This window comes from Vicia villosa, linkage group LG1 (assembly GCF_029867415.1).
Source record: "Vicia villosa cultivar HV-30 ecotype Madison, WI linkage group LG1, Vvil1.0, whole genome shotgun sequence".
Lineage (NCBI taxonomy): Eukaryota > Viridiplantae > Streptophyta > Magnoliopsida > Fabales > Fabaceae > Vicia > Vicia villosa.
Window position 1 is genome coordinate 171545512 of NC_081180.1, and position 27219 is coordinate 171572730.

A 27219-nucleotide genomic window follows, 5' to 3' on the forward strand; every position below is an offset into this window, starting at 1 on the left:
GTAGTTCTCATTATGATAAAAATAAATTCTTTGCTTCCATGTGACATTTCTGGTTATATATTTTGAGCTTAAAAATGGGCAAACCATTTTATTTAAAAAATAACAAAGAACTTCTCATCTAGGAATTCCTCTATTATGTATTGAAAAGTAATTCAATATTCAGAAGATGAACATCAGAAGTTCTGATGTGGGTTGATCTTCTGATGGTTACTCAGAAGATAGTGTTGACCAGAAGTTCTACCTTCTGGGTCCCATTATCTTAGTTGTTTAGTAGTAAGGGTACTTTAGTATTTTGTAGTACTGTATTGTTTGTACCCAGTGGCGGAGCCAGAAATTTTATATAGCCTGGGCAAAAAATTTAACTGAACGTTACATGTGACAATATATAAATAATCATAAAGTGTGCTACATAAGAGAGAAGAAACCTCACCTGTGAATAGTGTGCTAAATAAAATTAACAGGTAAATGCCCTCTCCGAGACTTCTTTGCGGTGAATGTTCGAATAATATCAACATCTTTAAGTGACTTGAATATCTCCCGCTCGGTGTAACATATCATCAAGTCATTGAACCATACGTCGTTGATCTTGTTGCGCAAATTAGACTTGATAATCTTCATTGTTGAAAAAGCTCTTTCAACGGATGCTGTCGACACCGGCAATATCAAAGCCAACTCAATGAGCTTGTAAACCAATGGAAATACCAAATATTTCTCAGTTTGAACCATCTTCATAGCCAAACTTTGAACATCTTCACAAGAAGTAAAAGAAGCATGCCTTTTTACTTGATGTACATAAGTCTCAAGTTGCTCCCTTATTGTTCCACGGTCATCATCAGAAAAAGTCGGCATGATAAATATTAGCAAGACGAGCAAGCTTATCAACATCAAACTTGGAAAAAGAGTTCTTGGGGTCAAGACATGAGAAACAATCCAACACAATGTTACTTCCTTCACAAAACTGGTGATCCATCTCCACACATATTTTGTCAATAGCAACATAAAAAATCTCTGGACGGTAATGGTGAAGATTAGTGACAGTCCTCCCTTCTTTTCATGAACGTCCCCGAACCGGTATTTCTTCATCCATATTTGGCACCGGAATACTTTGAGCAAAACAAAATTCGTGGACATCACTAAATAAATCATTCCAACCACTCTCTCTCAATATAGCCAATAGAGCTTTAACATCATCAACTAATTCCATAGCAAGCACAATATTAAGATCTTTTGTTTGCAAGATTTTTGAAAGTTCATTAGTGATACCAAACAACTTTAACATAAGCTTCAAAATGAAACCAAATTTAAAGCTCTCCATTTTTTCTATCAAACCCGCCGCTTGAGATGGTCCACGTCCATCTTCATCAACAATACTAAGCACATCTAACACGGAGGACCACATCTGATACAAACGAATCAAGGTAGTATAATGTGAACCCCATCTAGTATCTCCGGGTCTAGCGAGACTAGATGATTGGTGCAAGCCCTTTCCTTGAGAGATCTCACCACTCTCAAGTTTATTCAAAATATCTTGGTGTTGTGCCTCCTTCAAAGCATCCTTTCTCTTGCAAGATGCACTTGTTGTGGTTACAATCAAGGAGATGTACTCAAAGAAATCATGAATAGATGAGCAACTACTAGCAACAGACACAACCACCAATTGCCAACGGTGAGCATAACAATGGACATAGAAAGCATAAGGGTTTTCATCTAGAATCTTTCTTTGTAAACCATTAAACTCACCTCTCATATTTGAAGCCCCATCATATCCTTGCCCTCGTATCCTTGAAATAGATAACGTATGACGATCGAGAATACCATAAAGAGCATCCTTTAGTGCCTCAGATGTAGTATATTTGACATGATGTAGAGCAATAAATCGTTCCACGACTTTCCCTTTGTCGTTCAAGAACCTAGAAAAATAAGTAAAAATTTAAATGTATTCGTCTATGTTTGAATGTAATTTACAAGTTTAAGTTAATAATTGTAGTAGTTTCAATAACAAACTCATTGTACTAACCTCAACATCACCGCCATTTGTTCTTTGACAGATATATCACGTGACTCATCAATAAGTGTAACACCCCATATTTTCTAAATTTAATTTAATTGGAAATTAAATTATTATTTGGAATTATTCAGTATTTTGTGGAATTATTTGGAAGGAAATATGAGATAGGCTATTGGGCCAAGTGTGGTGTTAGTAAAGAGGGGGTATTATGTTGGTAAAGCCCTTTACTAATTAAAATGTTATTTTCATAAAACATTTTGGAATTTGGGAAAAAAAGAAGAAAGAACGTGAAAGAACAGAGGTTCTGGGGAACACGAAGAACCGAAGGAGAGCTGAAGATGGAGAGACCAAAGATTGAGCACTCTTGGCTAAGGTAAGGGGGGACTCTCCGGTTATCATCTATTATTGTGTTCTTGGATAATGATGTTGATTAGGGATGTTGTTGAGTCAATTGGGTCGTATGATAGATTTAGGGATTGGGATAGAATTGTATGATGTTTGATCCCTATGTTTGAAATCCATGATATCTATGTTGTTATGATCTCAATTGATGTGTAATTGATGTATTACGAAGTGGTTTTTGTGTTGTTTGTGCATTCTATTTCCCTAGGTTCGTACTGGTATGAATTGGATGGGTTGGAATGTGTAGAATGCTGTTATCTGCAGGTTGGGGTTTCTGAAATCGCCGGTTCGCGCCGCGTGCACGGGGTTGGCGCCGCGAACAGGTGGGCATGATGCCAAGAATTTGTGATACGCACAGGTCGCGCCGCGTACCTGTGTTGGCGCCGCAAAGGCGTACTTATTTTCTCGCTTCGCGCCGCGCGCATAGGTTGGCGCCGCGAACGCGTTTGTGTGGCTCAGGTCGCGCCGCGAGCATTGGTTGCGCCGCGTGCTGTAACGTTAGTTGTTCTTGGGAAAGTTAATGATGTGTAACTTTCGAACCGTAGGTCCGTTTTTAGTGCCGTTTCGAGCATGATGAATCTTATGAGATAACCTACGTGTTTAAATGATAAATTGAGGTGTGAATCCAACTATTTTTAAAAAATGATTTTATTTCTTGGTGATTGATGTATTGTACATATAAGTGATGAGATATGTTAAAATACATGCTATGTGGAAATATTAATCATGTGACGATTTGTTTAATTGGATGGTCTATTGTTGACATATATGATGAAATGTAACAATATAAGATGTTGTCTTGAGAAACATTATGATGTGATGAATTGTTGAGAATTGTATGATGTTGATTGATTTGCTTTGAAATGATGTGAATACATGTGTGTCCTTATTTTTGATGATGATTGATGTGGACACTTGTATGTTCTTTAATGATGATGATGATGATGATTGATTGGATTGAATGATGCTAACGTATATAGACATACTTTGATGATGATGATGATGTTGATGATGATGATGAAATGAGTATTTGATGATGTTACTCATTAGACTTGACGAGGGTATAAGTATGTTGTATATGTTGCATTCATTCATATGCATTTGATGATGGATCCCGTTGATGAGTGGATCGTTGGTGGCTAATTCCCATTGTGCGGAGATTAGTAAGCAGTCATCGTGTGCCCATGGGGGTGTGAGCGATGAGGTTAATCGTGTGCCCATGTGGGGTGTGAGCGATTAAAGGGCAGTATCGTGGAGAGAAGTCCTGTGAATATGATTCACGAATTTTGGTACCACATGCATAGTGTCAGTTCATACATATGCATACGTTTATAACATGATTGGAAGTATTCCAGTGTTATAAATATTGATGACGTGTCGGTTGTGTGTTTTGTTGAAATAATGTTGAGTATGCTTATCTGTTCGAAAGATGTGTTTTGTTGACGTTTGTGTAAATGATGGATGTTCCTGATAATCTGAATATGATGAATTGGGTGAATAATATAACTATGATGTGTTGTTATTTAAGATGCTATAACATTTGTTAACTGTGATGAGACTCACCCTTACTTTGATGATTTCAGATTGACGAGTAGCGGCTTTTGGCTCGGTGAGGATTAGCTCATGAGTCAGTTTGTTTAGTGTAGCGTCAGGTGTCATGCTCTGATATTGTAACACTGGGGGAACGATAGATTAGAGTTTATGATGATACTCTATCGTGTTGTTATTGTATTAGATTATGTGGGATATTGCATAGATGATGTTATGCTTATCCGTATGATGAATTTTCCGCTGTGTAAACATGAGATTTTATGTATTATGGTGAATTGTTCCTTAGTGAAAGCATGACAATGAACATATGATGAATTTGTTTTAAATTGAATTGTGGCACCCTTGTTTTCATGTTTTACTCTGAATTATTTTATTAATTTCTGCGGGGTTTTAGAAGGGTGTTACAATAGTGGTATCAGAGCAGGTCGGTCCGTCCGGCCAATTGTTGAGTCAGTTGAGTTGCACGACGGTTGAATACTGTCGGCATTTTTAATCCTTGGTATGCGACATGTGAGTGAATCACTGTCGGTACTTGGTTGTTTGTTGCAGGTGTGGGATTGAAACAAGTGGGGGAGAAGCTTCGCTTCTCGGTTATGTTTCAGTTGAAGAAGATTGATTCAGTAGGCTGTTGTTGGAAACAGTGCAAGCGTTGTCGGAGTTTGTTGTTTCCCGAGTTGAAGGTGACTTGGAATTAAGACTTCACTGGGAATTGAGTTGTGATGTGTCAGCTCTGCTGGTGTACTGCGAAGTTGTCGGTTGAGTAGCCTTGCGTCTCGGAAGAGGTTCAGTTACGAGTTTGCAAGGAGGATTGTTGTCGTGATGTTGCAGAAAGCGGACTTCGGCGGGGGAATGCGTCGCTTAAGTTATAAGGATGTTTGGAAGTGAAGAGATACGATAAGGGGCTGTTTGGAATGTGATCGAGTTGAAGAGAATGAGTTTTGGAGTGAGATTTTCGTATGCAAAACGCAGGGAAATTGCTGAATAGCTGCGGAACTTCGAAAATTCATAACTGGAGTTCTGGACATCCGATTTGAGTTCCGTTTGGAGCGTCGGAAAGCTAACGAGATGAACTTTGCTATAAAAATAGTTGCAGCAGCTGTAACATATTTAATTGTGACAGGATGACGTTGGAAAGAAGTGAAGTTGCGGTTACTCTGGTTCTTATAACTAGACTTGTTTATTGGTACTGCACGGGATGTTAGTGTCAGTGTTGAACGGATTGAAGGAATAATTAGGAGGTTTGTTGAGGAGTAATTTTAAGAATTGAATTTACCAATTGAGGAGTTTTAGATACATCGTATAGAGTGTCGCTGCATGATGTCGGTGTTGGATTTTTGGACAACGATTGGAAAATTCATATCTTGAGTTCCGAGTGTCGGATTGATGTGCCGTTTGAACCTACGAAGAGGAGGGATTGTGTTTTAATTTATGGGAGAGTTATAAATACCGTAGAGTGACCCTATGAGGAAAGGTTCTGAAGTCGGTTTTGGAAGCGTGAAACTTGTTGAATAAGAATGCTTACTACCGTGATTGTTGGAAACAAAATTGAGTGTAACATGTTGTTGATGAGATGTTCGGTAATAAGGATGGTTTGAGTGCCGATGAATTTTAGTGAAGATTGAATTAGTAGCAAAGATGGAATAAACTTTAGAACTCTTGGGATCGTATTTGTGATGGCAAAATAACAATAAGTATAAAAGAAGAATTGTAGGGAATTTCTAACATTTGTTGACGTGAGGAAGACTTTGTTGGGATTCCGAGTGGGATGATATTTGGACGTGAAGGATGTAATAGAATTTGGAGTAAAACCGCAAGTTATGAATATTGTGTTATTGTGTTGCGTAGGGAGTCCTTAAAATGTCGGTGCTAATGATGAATGAGTTGGAATTAATTGGACAATTTAGAGACTTGAGCTGGTATGTGAAGACACTTCTAATAGTGTTAGATGGAGTATGCTAGAGATGACTAGTGGTATTCTTGACGAGATTAGAGAAGGTCAGAAAGATTATGTTGAGTTGATCGAAAGGTTGACTTTGAATTACCAAGGTAGAGGCGGTGGATTCAGAATCAACGAGAATAGTATAATGAGGTTGAGTGATTGGATTTGTGTAACCGATGTTTTGAGCTTCAGAAGGATATTCTAGAAGGACACCGTAGTGAATTATTGGGCTATGACGATGTTAATGAGTTTGGGTGCAAACTCGGAAAATGGACACTATTATGTAGTAACGACGGTTTATGCTTAAATATGATTTTCAACTAATATTGACAAATTTAGGACTTGATCACCCTAAATCTCTTGTTGGTAGTAGATGAAATCATATAGAAGAGATAAGCTTGTTTTGTTACCTTAATGGTTTAAGATGTGATGGATACTAAGCCGTGAGAATAATCACTCACTATGTTGTGTGAATTTATGAAGGAGTGAATATGAAAGAGTGCGACATGGTGGATGATGACTTAAGATGGGTAATCAGAGTCGCGCAGCGAAATTGTGATGAGGAGTAGTGTTATGAGTACTACTCGCGGGAAGTAAGGAATTAATATGTCGGAAGCCTACATAGAGAATATGTATTGATCTATATGTTGGATTTAGAATTCAGTGGATGTAAGGATGTCGTGTCGGAGAATTATAACTCCTTTGAATAATTGCCGAGATGATGAATATGTTATTATGGTTGTGCGTAATTAACGAGTACGTATTCGGCGGAATTAAAACGAAGAGTTGATGCTATGTGACATTGTGATATTTTTGTGTTGTTGTCAAGGGGTTATTGTAGATTCCAGATATAATGAGGAATTATACTCTATGAAGGGAGAAATTGATTTAATTCTTAGAAAAGAGCGAAACTCAAATCGAGTTGTTTTGTAAGAAATGGTGTATCGAGGATGACGAGCGTGATTATAATTACTTGTGTGTGCACTCATTCCGATGGTTGGAATGTTTAATAGATGAAGTAAATCAGGAATTTGGTTTTAAGTGCGAGTAAGTATTGATGAGTGGTGGATTAGTACCATGGATGGTAAAGAATGATCCTTGAAACGAAGGAGTAAAGAGAGTCGGAATCAGGTAAAACTCAGAAATCTATTTGGTATAGGTGATTGTGATGAGTAGTCAGAGTAGTGCGGAAAAAGCGGAATGTAACGTGTTGGATAATTACTGGTGTGACTTAAGAGGAGTCAGATAATTGGAATTCAATGGTATAAGAATACGAGTATTGAGTTCTTGAAGGAAGTGGTTGATGAAAAATGTAAGTATTACATTATCACTTAGATGGAAAGGTGTGTCTAAGGTTGGTATGTTTGGTAGATGGAATGCATTACTGCAGTGTTGATCAGTGTGATCATACTATAAATTGTGTAATTGTATTACTCGTTTGTTGAGCGTATTGTATAGGTTGTACCTATGTTCTGTTGTGCTAATCTTTTTGGAGATATAGCGGGTGGTATACTTTGGATAGTCAAAGGTGACATAAGAACTGGGATTTGAATGTGTAAAACATGCTTCCTGTTGGTTATGTCAGATGGATTTTGAGGATGGACTGATGGTACTGTTAATTGGGAGCTGGAGAGTTAGGTGAAGGACTCTTATGCGAGCTGGTTACTTGAGGTATGTTTTCGAGGACGAAAACTCTTTTAGTGGGGGAGAGTTGTAACACCCCATATTTTCTAAATTTAATTTAATTGGAAATTAAATTATTATTTGGAATTATTCAGTATTTTGTGGAATTATTTGGAAGGAAATATGAGATAGGCTATTGGGCCAAGTGTGGTGTTAGTAAAGAGGGGGTATTATGTTGGTAAAGCCCTTTACTAATTAAAATGTTATTTTCATAAAACATTTTGGAATTTGGGAAAAAAAGAAGAAAGAACGTGAAAGAACAGAGGTTCTGGGGAACACGAAGAACCGAAGGAGAGCTGAAGATGGAGAGACCAAAGATTGAGCACTCTTGGCTAAGGTAAGGGGGGACTCTCCGGTTATCATCTATTATTGTGTTCTTGGATAATGATGTTGATTAGGGATGTTGTTGAGTCAATTGGGTCGTATGATAGATTTAGGGATTGGGATAGAATTGTATGATGTTTGATCCCTATGTTTGAAATCCATGATATCTATGTTGTTATGATCTCAATTGATGTGTAATTGATGTATTACGAAGTGGTTTTTGTGTTGTTTGTGCATTCTATTTCCCTAGGTTCGTACTGGTATGAATTGGATGGGTTGGAATGTGTAGAATGCTGTTATCTGCAGGTTGGGGTTTCTGAAATCGCCGGTTCGCGCCGCGTGCACGGGGTTGGCGCCGCGAACAGGTGGGCATGATGCCAAGAATTTGTGATACGCACAGGTCGCGCCGCGTACCTGTGTTGGCGCCGCAAAGGCGTACTTATTTTCTCGCTTCGCGCCGCGCGCATAGGTTGGCGCCGCGAACGCGTTTGTGTGGCTCAGGTCGCGCCGCGAGCATTGGTTGCGCCGCGTGCTGTAACGTTAGTTGTTCTTGGGAAAGTTAATGATGTGTAACTTTCGAACCGTAGGTCCGTTTTTAGTGCCGTTTCGAGCATGATGAATCTTATGAGATAACCTACGTGTTTAAATGATAAATTGAGGTGTGAATCCAACTATTTTTAAAAAATGATTTTATTTCTTGGTGATTGATGTATTGTACATATAAGTGATGAGATATGTTAAAATACATGCTATGTGGAAATATTAATCATGTGACGATTTGTTTAATTGGATGGTCTATTGTTGACATATATGATGAAATGTAACAATATAAGATGTTGTCTTGAGAAACATTATGATGTGATGAATTGTTGAGAATTGTATGATGTTGATTGATTTGCTTTGAAATGATGTGAATACATGTGTGTCCTTATTTTTGATGATGATTGATGTGGACACTTGTATGTTCTTTAATGATGATGATGATGATGATTGATTGGATTGAATGATGCTAACGTATATAGACATACTTTGATGATGATGATGATGTTGATGATGATGATGAAATGAGTATTTGATGATGTTACTCATTAGACTTGACGAGGGTATAAGTATGTTGTATATGTTGCATTCATTCATATGCATTTGATGATGGATCCCGTTGATGAGTGGATCGTTGGTGGCTAATTCCCATTGTGCGGAGATTAGTAAGCAGTCATCGTGTGCCCATGGGGGTGTGAGCGATGAGGTTAATCGTGTGCCCATGTGGGGTGTGAGCGATTAAAGGGCAGTATCGTGGAGAGAAGTCCTGTGAATATGATTCACGAATTTTGGTACCACATGCATAGTGTCAGTTCATACATATGCATACGTTTATAACATGATTGGAAGTATTCCAGTGTTATAAATATTGATGACGTGTCGGTTGTGTGTTTTGTTGAAATAATGTTGAGTATGCTTATCTGTTCGAAAGATGTGTTTTGTTGACGTTTGTGTAAATGATGGATGTTCCTGATAATCTGAATATGATGAATTGGGTGAATAATATAACTATGATGTGTTGCTATTTAAGATGCTATAACATTTGTTAACTGTGATGAGACTCACCCTTACTTTGATGATTTCAGATTGACGAGTAGCGGCTTTTGGCTCGGTGAGGATTAGCTCATGAGTCAGTTTGTTTAGTGTAGCGTCAGGTGTCATGCTCTGATATTGTAACACTGGGGGAACGATAGATTAGAGTTTATGATGATACTCTATCGTGTTGTTATTGTATTAGATTATGTGGGATATTGCATAGATGATGTTATGCTTATCCGTATGATGAATTTTCCGCTGTGTAAACATGAGATTTTATGTATTATGGTGAATTGTTCCTTAGTGAAAGCATGACAATGAACATATGATGAATTTGTTTTAAATTGAATTGTGGCACCCTTGTTTTCATGTTTTACTCTGAATTATTTTATTAATTTCTGCGGGGTTTTAGAAGGGTGTTACAATAAGCACAGAGAATTGTCTATCACCAAGCTCTTCCATAATCACCTTGGTAACTTCATGTGCACAACACGTTGCAAGCTCCTTTTGAATGTCACCGGAAGTCATAGTGCAATTTTTTGGACCATGATCAAAAGCATCTCTTACTTTTTCATCATTAGATTTTACCCAATCCACCATCTCTCTAAAATTTCCCTTGTTTAGAGAAGTAGAGCTTTCATCATGGCCACGAAAAGCAATGCCTTGTGCTAAGAGATATCTAGTACAATCTAAAGAACAAGTTAAACGGATCTTATACAATTCTTCTGATTCCCTAGTTGCTCTAGCAAAGATACTTGTCACACTTTGTCTTTGATTATTATAATCATCATAGTGCTTCACACATGAGTTGTGCTTACTATCATGATTACCAATATGATCTTTAAAGCCTTTAGATGCATGCTTCCAATCTTTAAATCCGTCTTTGTTGAAGACTTCATAACCAAAGTGTTCGGCCCTCCCGGGCGGCTTAAAGAGAAAGCAATAGAAACAATAAGTTGCATCCTTCGACTCACTGTATTCAATCCATGTATAATTCTTATACCATGCTTTACAAAATGCTCGTGAATATTTCCCAAATTGAGTACGAGGAAATCTTGCTAAATCAGGTTGCGTTGGACCCTTCAATATATATGCCCTCCTCACTTGGTCTTGAATATCCAGAGCATACTCATGAATTTATTTCCTACATCCTGGATCACGCACAATCTCATTTGGATTAAACTCGTTGGCCACATTAGGGGGTGTTTCTTCTACTTCGACTTCCGGTTGCTTAACATTCACTTTCTCAATACTTGTTCTAGGAACCAAAAACTTCCTCATCTCTGAAATTTAATGATTTAGTGAAACGAATTTTTAATTAAACAATTTATAACACGCAAATTGACAAGACCAAATAATTAAATAAAATAAACAATTCATAACCACAAAATTAAAAGAGAATTTTATTATTATGAATGACCTATTAAATTAACCAAAATCTTTGATACTATATTAGAACCCCAAAAAAATAGAGTAGAGTTTCTGTTAAAATAAAAACTACAATATAAATATTAGAAGAAAAATTGAACTATCATTCATTCTAAATTAAACTATGTAAAATTGACCTATATTAGACTATGTAAAAATAACAAAATATTGAACTATGTTTTTTGTTTTGTTTGAAAAAGACAAAATTTTATTAAAAAGAATACTCTAAGCACATTAGCACAAGACAGTGGCAAGAGATTTCCAAAACCAAAATCAACATAAAGATATAGTAGCAACATGTAAATTGAATTGAAGTGCTATTGTTACATATAATATAATACTAATATCTAATAAAATTAAGCATATTACCTTGCTGCTAGCTGGAACGTAGAGATAGGAATGGCCGAATTGGAACAGTTGAACAGACAGCAGCATGTGCGGTTCAGAGATAACAAAAAGGGTTTTTACTGTACTTTTAGTTTTGTTTTTTATTTATTTCTGTTTTAAGTCCTAAATATTTAATTGGGTTGGGCCTTTCTGGACCATTGGGTATTCATCTATTTTAATTTTTACACCCATACTTTTACTAATTTTGCCCCTAGTTTCATTTAAAAATCGGCTATTAAATTTAGGGGAATACAAAGAAAATAGGGGTTGAGCCCGGGCGCATGCCCGGGCTTGCTGGGCTATATAACCGCCCCTGTTTGTACCCTAAACTTGTTCACTAAGTTTAGTCTGTTAGGGCTTAGGTGACAATTTTCGTTTGTATAAATAGCCTTGTAGTAGCTATCATTTAATATCAACGCAAGTAGAATATACAATATTATTCTCTCTCATTAATCTTTGCGCCATTATTCTTTTTGTCATCATCTTTATTCTTTGTGCACCAACAATTAGTATCAGAGCTCCGGTTCCAACCACAGGGAAACACGAGTGAACGTGAGTTTGTGTGACTGTGTGATTGATTTGTTTCAGGGAAACAAAGTTGTGTTGAATCACATTTTTCTTGGTTGTTTGTGGGTTGGGAAACACTGTGTGAGTGTGAGTGAAATCTGTTTTTGTCTGCACACGTTTAAAGATGAGTGGAAGCAATTTGAATACCAAACTTCCAGTTCTTGATGGTAAAAACTGGAATAGATGGATGATTCAAATGCGTGTATTATTTGGTGCTCAAGATGTTCTAGATCTTGTCACTGGAGGATATGTTCCGGTTGCAGCGGATGCAACGGAAGAACAAAGAGAAGCGCAGAGAGAGACGAAGAAGAGAGATCAAAAGGAGTTGTTCTTCATCCATCAGTGTGTGAATGTGAATGTGTTTGAAAAGATTGTTGATTCTATGACGTTAAAGGAGGCGTGGGATATACTGGTCAGGTGTTACGGTGGTGACGTATTAGTGAAGAAGGTGAAGCTTCAATCCCTGAGAAAGCAATATGAGAATCTCAACATGAAGAACAATGAGAAAGTCTCTGAGTATATCTCTAGAGTGATTTTGATCACTAATGAGATGAAGGTTTGTGGAGAAACTCTTTCTGAACAAGTAATCATAGAGAAGATATTGAGGTCACTTACTCCTCAATTTGATTATATTGTTGTATCTATTGAACATTCTAAAGATCTGGAAACCATGAGAATAGAAGAGTTGCAAAGCAGTTTAGAAGCACAAGAGTTGCGTCTGACTGAGAGAACTTCTGAGAGAGAAGTTGAGCAAGCTTTGAAGACTTCTTTTGTCAAGAAGGACCAGAAGCATAGACGTGGTGATAGATTCCAGAAGGAAGCCTCAACTTCTGATGAGAAGAGATATCATAAGGGAAAGGATAAGAACAAAGTTCAATGTTACTGTTGCAAACAGTTTGGCCATTTTGCTAGAGACTGTTTGGCAAACAAAGGAAGGAGATCAGAAGAAGAAAATATAGCCAGAGGAGGTTCAGATGATGAACCTGTGCTATTGATGGCTTCAGAGTCTGACGGAAGATGTTCGTTAGAGTGGTGGTATATGGACACTGGGTGTTCAAATCACTTGACTGGAAACAAACAATGGCTGATAGATTTTGACTCTGAAAGGAGGACAAAAATCAGATGTGCTGAGGATAAGTACCTTTATGCAGAAGGAATGGGAAATGTCAAAGTCAAAGTGAAGAGTGGGAAGAACGTTCTGATCAAAGATGTTTGGTATGTTTCTAATATCAAAAGCAATCTGATGAGTGTGGGTCAGCTTATTGAAAAAAGTTTCTCAGTTGTTATGAAAAACAACCTCTTGAAGTTGTATGATTCCAATCAGAAGTTGATTATGCAATCTGAACAGGGAAGCAACAGAACATTTAAGGTGAATGTAGAAACAGCTGAAATAGAGTGTCTGAGTGCAGAAGGCTCAGAAGGTGATAGTAAGCTGTGGCATAAGAGGTTGGGGCATCTGAACTACAGAAGTCTGGGACATCTAAGTTCTAAGAAGCTCGTACGTGACATCCCTGAGATTGTGAAGCCTGAGAAGTCATGTGAGGTATGCATGAAAGGCAAACAACCGAGATTGCCATTTGTATCAGAAGTTGCTCCAAGAGCAAAGCATGCTCTGGGAGTAGTGCACTGTGATGTGTGTGGACCATTTCCAGAACCTTCACTTGGAGGAAATAGGTATTTTGTGTCTTTTGTGGATGAGTTCACAAGAATGACGTGGGTAACACTTATCAAGTTTAAGACTGAGGTGTTCACAGAATTCCTGAAGTTCAAGGTGAAGGCTGAGAAGCAGAGTGGTGAGAAGATAAAGATTCTCAGAACAGATGGTGGAGGTGAGTATAACTCTACAGAATGCCAGAAGTTTTGTGATGATAATGGAATTGAGCATGAGGTGACTGCTCCTTATACTCCTCAACACAATGGTCTGGATGAACGAAGAAACCGTACTTTGCTTGATATGACGAGAAGTATGCTAAAAGAGAAAAAGCTTCCTCATAATCTATGGGGAGAAGCTGTTGCTACTGAAGCATATGTGCTCAACAGGTGTCCAACGAAGAGGCTGAAGGAAATTGTTCCTTTAGAGAAGTGGACTAAAGAGAAGCAAAGTGTTAGTCATCTGAAGGTTTTTGGTTCTGTGTGTTACAAACACGTTCCAGAAGCTGGATGATAGGAGCAAAGTGATGTTACTGGTGGGGTACCACAGTACAGGTGCATACAAGCTTTATTGTCCAGAGACTAACAAAGTTGAAGTCAGCAGAGACGTCATTGTGAAAGAATCAGAAGTTTGGGATTGGAGAGAGTCTCAACCAACATCTGATGTAGAGATAACTTTTGAAGAAGAGTTAGAGTCAGAAGATGAAGAATCTTCTAAAGATGAGTCAGATGGTGAATCTTATTCTGATCTAGATTCTGATGATGATCCAGAGTCTGGTGGTAGTCATGATTCTGGAAGGGAAAACTCTGAAGACATAGAGTCTGGAGGACAAGCTTCTGAAGATGATCATGAAGGTGGTGACTCTGGAGGTGGTGACTCTGGAGTAGCTGACTCTGAAGTAGCTCAGCGACCACAAAGAGTCAGAACTATACCAAGAAGGTTTGCAGATTTTGACATGTTTCAAGACACAGAAGTTGACTCAGAAGGAGAGGTCATTCAGTGTGCCATGTTAGTAGATTCTGAACCAGTGGGTATTGAAGAAGCGCTCAAGAAGAAAGTCTGGCTGAATGCCATGAAAGAAGAACTTGAGGCTATAGAAAGAAACAAGACTTGGAAGCTGACAGAACTTCCAAAGAAGAAGAAAGCCATCAGCGTCAGATGGGTTTTCAAGGTAAATCTGAAGCCAGATGGATCAGTTGGTAAACACAAAGCGAGGCTAGTAGCAAGAGGTTTTCTTCAGAAACCTGGGCTAGATTACTTTGAGGTGTTTGCTCCTGTAGCTAGACATGAAACAATCAGACTGGTGATTGCGTTAGCTGCAAACAGAGGTTGGTCCTTGATGCATCTGGATGTAAAGTCTGCATTTCTGAACGGTCCATTACAAGAGGAGGTATACGTGTCACAACCCCCTGGCTTTGTGAAAAAGAATAAGGAAGGGATGTTGTACAAATTACACAAAGCTCTGTATGGATTAAAGCAAGCGCCCAGAGCTTGGAATTTGAAGATTGATTCATTTTTCAAGAAGCAAGGGTTTCAGAAGTGCGAGATGAAATATGGAGTTTATGTGCAACATTCTGGAAGCAACATGATTCTATTATGTCTTTATGTTGATGACATATTGCTTACAGGGAGTTGTCCATAAGATCTGATGAAGTTCAAGAAGGTGCTGATGAATGAGTTTGAGATTACAGACCTTAGGAAAATGTCATATTTTCTAGGGATGGAGATTCTGTACTCAGAAGATGGTATCATTCTGCATCAGCTGAAGTATGAGTTAGAGCTTCTGAAGAAACTCAAGCTGGAGAATTGCAAAGCTGTTGTTACACTGTCAAAAACGAATCAGAAGTTGGACTCTGACTCTGAAGGTGAAGATGTTGATGCTACGATCTTCAAACAGCTGGTGGATTCTCTGAGGTATTTATGTAATACCAGGCCTGATATATGCTATGCAGTTGGATTTGTTAGTAGGTTCATGAGTAAACCTAAGTGGTCCCATTACCAAGCTGCTGTCAGAATCATGAGGTATGTCAAGGGAACTCTGAAGTTTGGCATATTGTTTCCTTCTGGGAGAAAGGAAGAATCAGAGTTATTCTGACTCTGATTGGTGTGGAGACAGAGTTGTTAGAAGGAGTACTTCTGGATATTTGTTTATGTTTCTGGGAGATCCTATTTCTTGGAGTTCCAAGAAGCAAGCTGTTGTTGCTCTATCAACCTGTGAAGATGAGTACATTGTAGGCGCTGTAGCTGCATGTCAAGTTGTGTGGCTTCTGAACTTATTAGAAGATCTGAAGATTAAAGTGAAGAAGCCTCTGAAGCTGATGATTGATAACAAGTCTGCAATCAATCTTGCCAAGAATCCTGTGTTACACGGAAGAAGCAAGCATATTGAGACTAAGTATCATTTCTTGAGAAGCCAAGTCCAGAATGGAACATTAGAAGTTGTGCACTGCAGCACCCAGAAGCAGATGGAAGATGTTCTGACGAAGGCGATCAAGACGGATCAATTTATGCTCTTAAGGGATGGAATTGGCGTTATCAGCTTTGATTCAAGAATATGAATTAAGGGATGGTATTGAAGAGTAATTCAATATTCAGAAGATGAACATCAGAAGTTCTGATGTGGGCTGATCTTCTGATGGTTACTCAGAAGATAGTGTTGACCAGAAGTTCTACCTTCTGGGTCCCATTAGCTTAGCTGTTTAGTAGTAAGGGTACTTTAATATTTTGTAGTACTGTACTGTTTGTACCCTAAACTTGTTCACTAAGTTTAGTCTGTTAGGGCTTAGGTGGCAATTTTCTTTTGTATAAATAGCCTTGTAGTAGCTATCATTTGATATCAACGCAAGTTGAATATACAATATTATTCTCTCATTAATCTTTGCGTTGTTATTCTCTTTGTCATCATCTTTATTCTTTGTGCACCAACATTATGTTCCTTTCCTCGTGATTTTGAAAATTTTCAATCTTGATAAGTGACCTGACAGGTGATATGCTACTACATTTTGAAACCTTTCTTATCTCATTTTTCTAAATCAAATTTTTATAACAACATGACTCACCTTAGTAGCTAGACGGGATTTTCATTCTCTTTTATTAAAAAAAAATGATTATTGCAACATTGATAAACACAGTAACTTTGCAACCAATTAAATATGGGCAGCATTTTCTAAAGCCAATATTCTTGCAAGCAACTTTTTTTTTGTTATTGTAAAGATGGCTTGATTCTTATCAATACCTTTGTTATTATAATATATTTCCAGAGTGTCTCTGACTGAGTATAGCCCCTACAACATAATCAGTAGCTTCACACATTATGTAAACTAGTAATTTCTAATACGTACCTATGATAATAGGATATGCCATTAATTTATTCTTTATAAACATAAAATAATTTAGAAAATATTTGTCAAATTTAAAATCATTCTCTTTTATTAGAAGATTGATAAAAAGTTTGAAGATTTTTGAAAAAAAAATTATGAACCACCAATAGAATCCAACATGCTCTAAAAAGCTTCTAATTCTTTTTTATCCTCACTATAATAAATAATGTTTTTAACCTCGGACGCGAAATGCGTTTTACTTCGGCTAAGGTATCGAGGTAACGAAGGGTGTCATGAAAATTTTCCACTTAACACCTCGGTGATTCAGAAACCAAGGAATATAGTTATATGCACAAGGGTTCAAACCCAGCAGCTGCACTTTTAATATTTACAAAACCAAGGGGTATGATCATTAATATTTTTAGTTTTTTAAAATTTGTTACATTGTTTACCCAGAACATTACATTGTTTACCCAAAATATTACATTGTTATACAATATTACATTGTTTACACAGAATATTAAAATCAAAATAAAAGCAAAATTCCATAGAGTTCAAGATAAAAGCAAAATTCCCTAGGGTCGAGATACAAATCAAATTCCCTTGAGATTTAGACTTTAGATCTTCTAACTATTGAATCTTGGGGAAGATCTTTTATTTCTTATGGAAAAAAATGGTAAGATAATTAATATCAAATATCAAATATCAAATCATTTCGGTTGGAATAAATATTTAAGAAGACAAACCTTGAACCAAGAAAATTTTATGCGCTTGCAATTCATCAAAGAGAACTTTTCTAAGCGTCCTTAGGTTCCAAGTGCTTCATATCTTTCATTTAGGTTAGATTTACAATATTCACCATGGTTTTATAATGAATATCTCTTAGGTTTCACGTTGATAAACTTTAAATGGACGACAAAGATTTGTTAAGGCCGCTGAAAAATATAGAAAAAATGCTTAAACTATCATCTCGGCCATGTAAAATCACCGAAGTGAATGCATAATTTTTTTTGTGTAACATTGTCATGAAATTATATTAAAAATATTCTATACAACAAATCTTTGGTGATATAAAGATTTGGATTCTAGATGTCCCATGCAAGATGCTTGAGATCTTTGGTAGAATCCAAGTTTTGTTGCATACCTTTATGTTGCATATGCAAAAAAACACTCCATGACTTATCAAACGTCTCATAAGTTATATGTTCCCACCATGAGAATTTATATTTTCTACACTTGCAAACCATCCCAGAGATATGATGTAGTGGTGGTAAATATTTCCTCTCTTTGGGACTGCTTCATATTATTAAGAATTAGGGTAAAATTTGTTCTACCAGTGTTTTTATAGTAAAGTATGATTATTACACCCCTCGGTTAACTGTAAAACCAAAAAAAATAATCATCTCATTTAAACTATCACCTCAGTTTAGGATAAAAATCGAGGTGGATAATTTTTTTTAATTTATTTTAAAGATTACATTGTTTACATAGAATATTAAGGTAATTTGTTTACAACAAATATTTGCAGTTATTACAACAAATATTTTACATTCAAATTCACTATTTTTTATCGGTCTTTTTGTTTAAAACAAATATCTGTCGTTATTACTGATAAGTTAAGATCCCTTCTTTGTTTAACTTTTCAAAGGTTGAGAACCCTTCTTTGTGTAACTTGAAGCAAGAATAATTTTCTGCATTGGCAATCTATAAAATGAGCAAAAATACAACAACAAAATCAACATCATTATGTGAGATAGATTGCTAGGGCTGAAACATATTTTGTTCTAGATAGAAGAATATTGAAGATTTTTTGTGTCTTGCAAACCATCCTAAAGAATGATGCATTAGGTTAAAATTTGTTTGATGAGTGCTTTTATAGTGAAATTTGATTATTTTATCCCTCGGTTATAACGAAACACAGAAGGGTTAGTTCCTTTAGTTTACACTTAAAAACAAATAAAAATATAAACTACAATAGCTGGGATTCGAAGCGTGTACTGATTTGTTTGTACCCTCGGTTTTATTAACAACCGAGGGAATATGTTGTTTTTGTTATTATAAAAAAAAATTAAATGTAGCGTGCCTAGGCATAATATCTCTTTTTTTTAGATGACGTGAAAGCTTCATCATGAAATGTATTGTTTGTAGTAGTGCCTGAATTTACTTTGAAAATATTTATTCTATTACTATGATTCTTTACTCCTAGTTCTAAAAACTCTTGATTCTCCAAATGTCTTTTTATCTGCTTTTCTAATCTCTTATATCATCTTGTTCCTCATATCATTCACACTTCTTTGTCGTTGTCTGAACGCTCCCTTTAAGATCTTGTGTTGGAAAATCTCTAGTTTTTGACTTTTTAAATGCCACCACTTGATTCAGGAAACTATCATGTGACTTATTCTCTTCGCTCTCCTTTTGACTTTTACATGCATAAAAATGTACTTTATGATGGATAGTTAAGTTGTCTCGAATATAACTTTATAGTCCAAGCAAAACTTTCTATCTAACTTCCTAATAACAAATAAATTTATCTCATAACATGGAACCAGGGGCGGATCCAAGGGGGTACAGGGTATTCCCTGGAATACCCTTATTTTTTTTTCATTTTTACCAATTTATCCTTCCCTATTTTAACTCTTTTTTTTATTGCTATTATTACTTTTAGGTTTAACAAAGCAATCACACTCCCAAATCCCAATCCAAGGAAGCAGCCGCACCAGCCAGAGCCAACAACATCTCATTCCAATTTCTTGTAAGTTTTGATGATAATTTTTAATTAAACTTACTGCTATTAACTCTTTTTGTTACTGTCTTGTAGTTTTCAATTGGATTTTGAATTCAACTTACTGCTATTATAAAATTTTGAATTCAACTCACATCTCATTCCAATTTCTTTTTGTTACTTACTATATTAATTGGATTTGTGATTATAATTGTGAATTTGTGATTTTCAATTCAACTTACTGTAATTTTTAATTCAACTTATTATTACTTGTAATTTTCAATTCAACTAACTGTAACTATGACTGTGAATTTGTGATTTGAAATTTTGAGTTGTAATTGAAATACTAGTCCATTTTCATTAAGTAATATTATCATATTTTTTTCATTAACTTTTTTCATACATTTTTTATTTTTATATTTTACTCATTATGGGAATCCCCTGAATTTTGATCCTAGCTCCGCCCCTGCATGGAACCCCACTCTTGTTTGAATTAAGATGCTTATCTCTTTTTCTAATGCATGTATTAGGTATTATAAGATCCGAAGCTGACAAAAAAATTTAGATGAATTTACCCTTCGCATTTGTCTCTTAGAGACAATCCATTTCATGCATGCCCTCAAAATATTTTGCTACACTCCTTACATGTCCATTTTGTTTATTTTAAAATATTTGATAAGAAAAATTTAAATTATAAAATGTTAGAATGATTCTATTAATTAATAAAAATTGAGTTTGAAAATAACTTCTATTATTTTTTAAAAATTACATAAAAACAATTTTTAAAATAAAAAGAAAATATTTTTTTTCAATCTATAACAAATGGATTCTATAAAATAAAAATAAAGTATTTAATATAAAAATAAAATAGAAATTTAATTAAAATTATTTCTTCTGTCTTATAAAAATATCTTATTTGTATTTTTTTCTCTGTCTCAAAATAATTGACATTATATAATATAAAAAAACATGTATTATATTTTTAACTACAATGTTCTCGTTCTTTTAAATAAAATTAATAAAAAATAATTTAATAAATATTGATTTTATTATTAAAATTAAAACATTTAATTATTTTGTTAAGAATCATATATAAATTAAATATGGCATATATATAAGATCCCAGCTTGAAAAAGGCCAAATGTTAAGGTCTCACTTGAAAATGATACTGATATGTTGAGGGACCCGCTAGAAGTAAACTTAAGGTGGGGAGGGAACTTACGGTCAATTAATCATCAAATATAATTGTTATTTTTTGTGGTAATTTAGTGTAGAGGTGTTCCCAGTTCAGTTTAGATTGGTTTTAAGCAAATAGGCAAATATTCGATTCTCGCTATTTGATTTTAGATGAAATTTTAAAAAAATAATCAATCTGATCCAATTTAATGCGGTTTAATTTGAATCGGTTTTTGAATATCCATATTAAAAATTATATTTTTATTAATATTATAAAAATAAATGAAATAATAAAAATAAATAGATTAAACTAAGTTAATATGTAATAATAAAAAAAATACTTATCATATAATAATAAATTTATATAACATATCATACTATTAAAAAATAAATAAGTAAAAAATATATATACAGTTCGGGTTGAATTAATTTGTTAATTCGGTTGAATTAGACTATACTGCACATGCTGAATTAATTTATTCAATAAGAAAAATATTAACAATTTAATGTAATATTATTATAAGTTTTTTAAACATGTATTTATCATAGTATAATTTAATCTTAATCATTAATTTCATATACTATTGTTATTTTATTTTTCTTACTCATCACTGCTGCATGTGTAAAATTGGAGAGGCAAATATAAAATTGAGAAAAGTTGAGTTTTTTTTTTTGAATCAAAGGATATATTATTAATTCAAAAAACTGTCTAATTACAAAGGTGATCAAAGATCCAACCTTCCAAAACAACCAACAAGACAAACTAACACATTAAGGTAGCTATGTGCTTCCTTAATTTGGGTAAATACCACCCTCTATACATCACTTTCTCTATGATTCTATCTCCAATTTCTATACTTGTACTTCTATAAGTATTTTCCCTAAAAATTATATCATTCCTATATTGCCAAACACCATAAATGGTTTCAGCCAGAGCTATCTTTAGGACCATAAATCGCCAGCCTTTCTTTCCAATCATACGGGTAAGCCAACCAATCTCAGTGGACCATGGTTGAGGATCATGCAGAATTCCTACCCACTGTAGAACATACTTCCATATTTCCTTTGCAAATCTGCAGTCAAACATTAGGTGATCAAGTGTCTCATCACAAGCATTGCATAGGCTGCATACACGATCAGTTATCAATCCAAACTTTCTCAGCCTATCCTTTGTGCCCAATTTGCCACGGCAAGCCATCCAAGTGAGGGTAGTAGCCCTAGGTCTCGCATTGTTGCCCTGTATTAAATACCTCTAAGGCACCCTGTCTGAGCCCATCATCTTAGCATACAGTTTATGCATACAGAACTTCCTCTTTTGGATCATATGGTCCCATATTGGTTGCAGATTAGGGAGTTGCTCTCTCAGTCTCAGAATTTTCTTAATCACCCATGAGGAACTGTTACTAATATCTGCCTCCATTAAATTCTTCTTCTTAAGGTAATGAGCATGCACCCATTTGACCCAAAGGTTATCAGCCTTTAAACTCAGATTCCACAGACACTTTAACAGAGCTATATCATTCCAGAGATAGAGATTGAAAATATTCATACCTCCCATATTCTTTGGCCTACAGACAGATTCCCAAGTAATGGGGCTTTTCTTGCTGACAATAGCTTTCCCTGTCCAAACAAAACTTCTACAAATACCATCTATCTTCCTTATGACAGCCTTGGGGAGGGGAAGACAATGCATCCAAAATTGTGCAATAGCAGTGGTAGTAGTTCTGACAAGTTGAATTCTGCCTGCCATACTCAAAAGTCTAGAAGACCAATGATTCACCTTAGCCAGAATTTTGTCAATGAGGGGGAGATAGTGCTTGATATTCAGTTTTCTAGTGGTGAGTGGAACCCCTAAGTACCTAAATGGGAGCATACCTTCATCATAAGAAGTGAGTGCAGTTATCCTTCTTCTAGTGTCTTCATCCACTCCACCAAAGAAAACTTTGCATTTCCTTGGATTCACAATCAATGCAGTTGTGTCAGCAAAAGTATTCAGAGCTTTCATCATTATCTCCACAGAATCAAAATCACCCCTGCAAAACATGAGTACATCGTCAGTAAAAGAGAGGTGTGTGATTCCCAGTTTATGACATTTTGGGTGGTGTTTGAACTTTGGATCCTTCTGCATTTTAGTCATTAATCTGTTCAGGTATTCCATCATTACCACAAAGAGAAGTGGAGATATGGGGTCTCCTTGTCTGACCCCTCTTTTAGCCTGCATCTCAGTTGTAAGATTACCATTTACCATGAACCTGTAAGTGACAGTCCTGACCATTAGCATAATCCAGTTGACAAATCTACAAGGTATTCCCAGTTCTCTCAAAACAGTTTCCAGGGCTTGCCAATCAACCATGTCATAAGCCTTTTGTAAATCCAATTGAATCATAACCTTGGGAGCTCCACCTTTCCTACTATAACCTTTGATCAATTCATAAGCTAGCAGAATATGATGGTGAATAACCTGACCAGGGATGAATGCTGCCTGGGACAAATGGATGACACTTTTCAACATCTTGCCTAGTCTGTTAGTGAGAACCTTTGAGATGATTTTGTAGAAAGTTGTGCAGCCAGCAATAGGCCTATAATCTTTGACATTCCTTGACTCTTTAGTCTTTGGCACCAGAGTAACTACAGATTGATTAAAAGGCAAGAAAAGTCTATCATGCTCAAAGAATTCCTGCACTGCCCTAACCACATCATCCTTTATGATATGCCAACAGGATTTAAAGAATTTGGCACCATAACCATCAACACCAGGGGACTTCAAATCACCAATACCTTTTAAAGCTTTTTCAATCTCAGCAATTGTAACCTGACTTACTAGCATTTCTCTCTGCTCCTGATTAAGTAAACTGCCAGCTCTTAGAGCTTCAATATCAACTTGGTGGAGGCCAGTGCTTTCCTTTCCCATTAGATTCTTGTATAATCTGTGGACCTCCTGAGTAATGTCCTCCTGAGTAGTATGGATAGTACCATCATCTCTTTGAACAACAGTCATTCTTTGGGAACATTGTTTGGCTTTAAGGCAAGCTGTAACACCCCATATTTTTTAATTTTAATTTAATCGGAAATTAAATTATTATTTGGAATTATTCGGTATTTTGTGGAATTATTTGGAAAGAATTACGAGATGGGCTATTGGGCCAAGTGTGATGTTAAGGAATGAGGGGGTGCTATGTTAGTAAAGGTCTTATTCCAATTAAAGTTTATTTTATAAAATAATAAGAATTGGGAATAAGGGAAAGGAACGTGAAAAGCAGAGCAGAAGAGTTGGAACACGAAGAGCGTGAAAGAGGAGCAATGGAGGGAGAGACCAATCAAGAACTCTTGGCTAAGGTAAGGGGGGACTCTCTGGTTATCATCTATTATCGTGTTCTTAGATAATAATATTGATTAGGGATGTTGTTGAGTCAATTGGGTCATATGTTAGGTTTAGGGAGGTTATGAATTGATGAAAATTGCATGAATTATTGATAGATTATGTGTTGTTTTGATGTGTGATGATGAATAGTGATGCAATTGATGATTAACTGCCTGCATATGATGTTTGGAGTCAGTTTTGGACTCAGATTGAGTTAGATCGCAGGATCTGACGCAGACCCGATAGTCTGCGAAATCGCCAGTTCGCGCCGCGTCCCCGTATTGGCGCCGCGAAGGCGTACTTTTCCTCGCATCGCGCCGCGTGCATAGGTTGGCGCCGCGAACGTGTTTTTGTGGTTCAGGTCGCGCCGCGAACTTTGGTTGCGCCGCGTGCTGTTGACGTTTTGTGATATTTTCAGGAAAGTTCAAAGAGGCATAACTTTCTAACCGTTGGTTCATTTGATGCGCCGTTTTGGGCTAAATGAACCTTATTAAACGATCTAAGTGATGATGATTTGATTGGTTTAGAATGATGATAAATATATGTTGCTATTCTTGATGATGATGATGATTGTAGCAAATATGTGCTTATTTATATATGATTATTGATACATGTTTGTATTGGTGATGAGATTATGATATTCATTGGGTGATGTTGGTTCATAACATGTCGTAAATGAATACATGTTTTGTGATTATGTTGTTGAGTTGATTTATCAAATTATTACATGGTGTGTAATGATGATAGATGTAACGATGTATGACGATGGTGATGATTGATGATTGTGAATATTAATATGCTGTTAATATTAATATGTTGGTTATGGTGGCAATTAACATTACTACGATGTGTATGTTATTGTGATGATGTGGTGTATGTATGTGAATGATTGAATGATGCTTAAACATGTACATACTTGTTGTGACCTTATTGGTAAGAGGTGTTAAGCGATGTTAAGCATCGGAATGATGATGATGTATGAAGATGTAAGTATGTGTCATGTGTGCATTATTCATAAATCATTTGCATTGGAAGGCTAATTCCCATTGTGCGGAGATTAGCGGGAAGTCATCGTGTGCCCATGTGGGGTGTGAGCGATGAAGCAGTAGTCGTGTGCCCATGTGGGGTGTGAGCGACTAGAGGGCAGTATCAAAGAGAGAAGTCCTGTGAATATGATTCACGAATTTTGGTACCACATGCATAGTGTCAGTTCATACATATGCATACTTTTATAACATGATTGGATGTATTCCAGTGTTATAAATATTGATGATGTGTTGTTGGGTGTTTTGTTGGATTAATGTTGAGTATGATTGTCTGCTTGAAAGATGTGTTCTGTTGATGTTTGTGTAAATGATAGATGTTCCTGATAATCTGAATATGATGAATTGGGTGAATAATATAACTATGATGTGTTGTTATTTAAGATGCAATAATATTTGTTAACTGTGATGAGACTCACCCTTACTTTGATGATTTCAGATTGGCGGGTAGCGGCTTTTGGCTCGGTGAGGATTAGCTCATGAGTCAGTTTGTTTAGTATAGCGTCGGTGTCATGCTCTGATATTGTAACACTGGGGGAACGTTAGATTAGAGTTTTATGATGATACTCTATCATGTTGTTGTATTAGATTATGTGGGATATGGCATAGATGATGTTATGCTTATCCGTATGATGAATTTTCCGCTGTGTAAACATGAGATGTTTGTGTATTATGACAGATTGTTCCTTAGTGAAAGCATGACAATGAATTTGTGATAATTTGTTTTAAATTGAATTGTGGCACCCTTGTTTTCATGTTTTACTCTGAAAATTATTTTATTAATTTCCGTGGGGTTTAGAAGGGTGTTACAATAGTGGTATCAGAGCAGGTCGGTCCGTCCGGCCAATTGTTGAGTCAGTCGAGTTGCACGACGGTTGAATACTGTCGGCATTTTTATTCCTTGGTATGCGACATGTGAGTGAATCACTGTCGGTACTTGGTTGTTTGTTGCAGGTGTGGGATTGAAACAAGTGGGGGAGAAGCTTCGCTTCTCGGTTATGTTTCAGTTGAAGAAGATTGATTCAGTAGGCTGTTGTTGGAAACAGTGCAAGCGTTGTCGGAGTTTGTTGTTTCCCGAGTTGAAGGTGATTTGGAATTAAGACTTCACTGGGAATTGAGTTGGAACATCTTGAAGAAAGGTGATTAGAGGTAATTGACAGTTATTGTAAGAGAAGGAGATTGGAGAGTTGTGATGTGTCAGCTCTGCTGGTGTACTGCGAAGTTGTCAGTTGAGTAGCCTTGCGTCTCGGAAGAGGTTCAGTTACGAGTTTGCAAGGAGGATTGTTGTCGTGATGTTGCAGAAAGCGGACTTCGGCGGGGGAATGTGTCGCTTAAGTTATAAGGATGTTTGGAAGTGAAGAGATACGATAAGGGGCTGTTTGGAATGTGATCGAGTTGAAGAGAATGCGTTTTGGAGTGAGATTTTCGTATGCAAAACGCAGGGAAAATGCTAAATAGCTGCGGAACTTCGAAAATTCATAACTGGAGTTCTGGACACCCGAATTGAGTTCCGTTTGAAGCGTCGGAAAGCTAATGCGATGAACTTTGTTATAAAAATGGTTGCAGCAGCTGTAATATATTTAATTGTGACAGGATGATGTTGGAAAGAGGTGAAGTTGCGGTTACGCGTGCTCTTAGAACTAGACTTGTTTGTTGGTACGGCACGGGATGTCAGTGTCAGTGTTGAAGGGATCGAAGGAATATTTAGAAGGTTTGTTGAGGAGTAATTTTAAGAATTGAATATAGCATTTGAGGAGTTTTGGATATATCGCATAGAGTGTCGCTGCATGAGTCAGTGTTGCATGTTTCGGGCAATGACTGGAAAATTCATATCTTGAGTTCCGAGTGTCGGATTGATGTGCCGTTTGAGCCTACGAAAAGGGGGGATTGTGTTTTAATTTATGGGAGAGTTATAAATACCGTAGAGTGACCCTATGAGGAAAGGTTCTGAAGTCGGTTATGGAAGCGTGAAACTTGTTGAATAAGAATGCTTACTACCGTGATTGTTGGAAACAAAATTGAGTGTAACACGTTGTTGATGAGATGTTCGGTAATAAGGATGGTTTGAGGACTGATGAATTT

General features: G+C 36.3%; 1 protein-coding gene and 1 pseudogene across 1 annotated transcript; both read right to left on the reverse strand.

Moving 5' to 3' along the window:
• Positions 1 to 435: 435 nt before the first annotated feature.
• Positions 436 to 10763, reverse strand: LOC131620327 (uncharacterized; annotated as a pseudogene).
• Positions 10764 to 21496: 10733 nt separating this feature from the next.
• On the reverse strand, positions 21497 to 21931 carry LOC131659464 (uncharacterized). The gene has a single exon (XM_058928655.1). It carries the CDS (start codon positions 21929 to 21931, stop codon positions 21497 to 21499), a length of 435 nt encoding a protein of 144 aa, XP_058784638.1.
• Positions 21932 to 27219: the final 5288 nt, after the last annotated feature.

What these genes read in the sequence shown, in the direction of transcription:
- LOC131659464 (XM_058928655.1), bottom strand. Translation starts at nt 21,931, where the DNA reads ATGGCTTGCCGTGGCAAATTGGGCACAAAGGATAGGCTGAGAAAGTTT.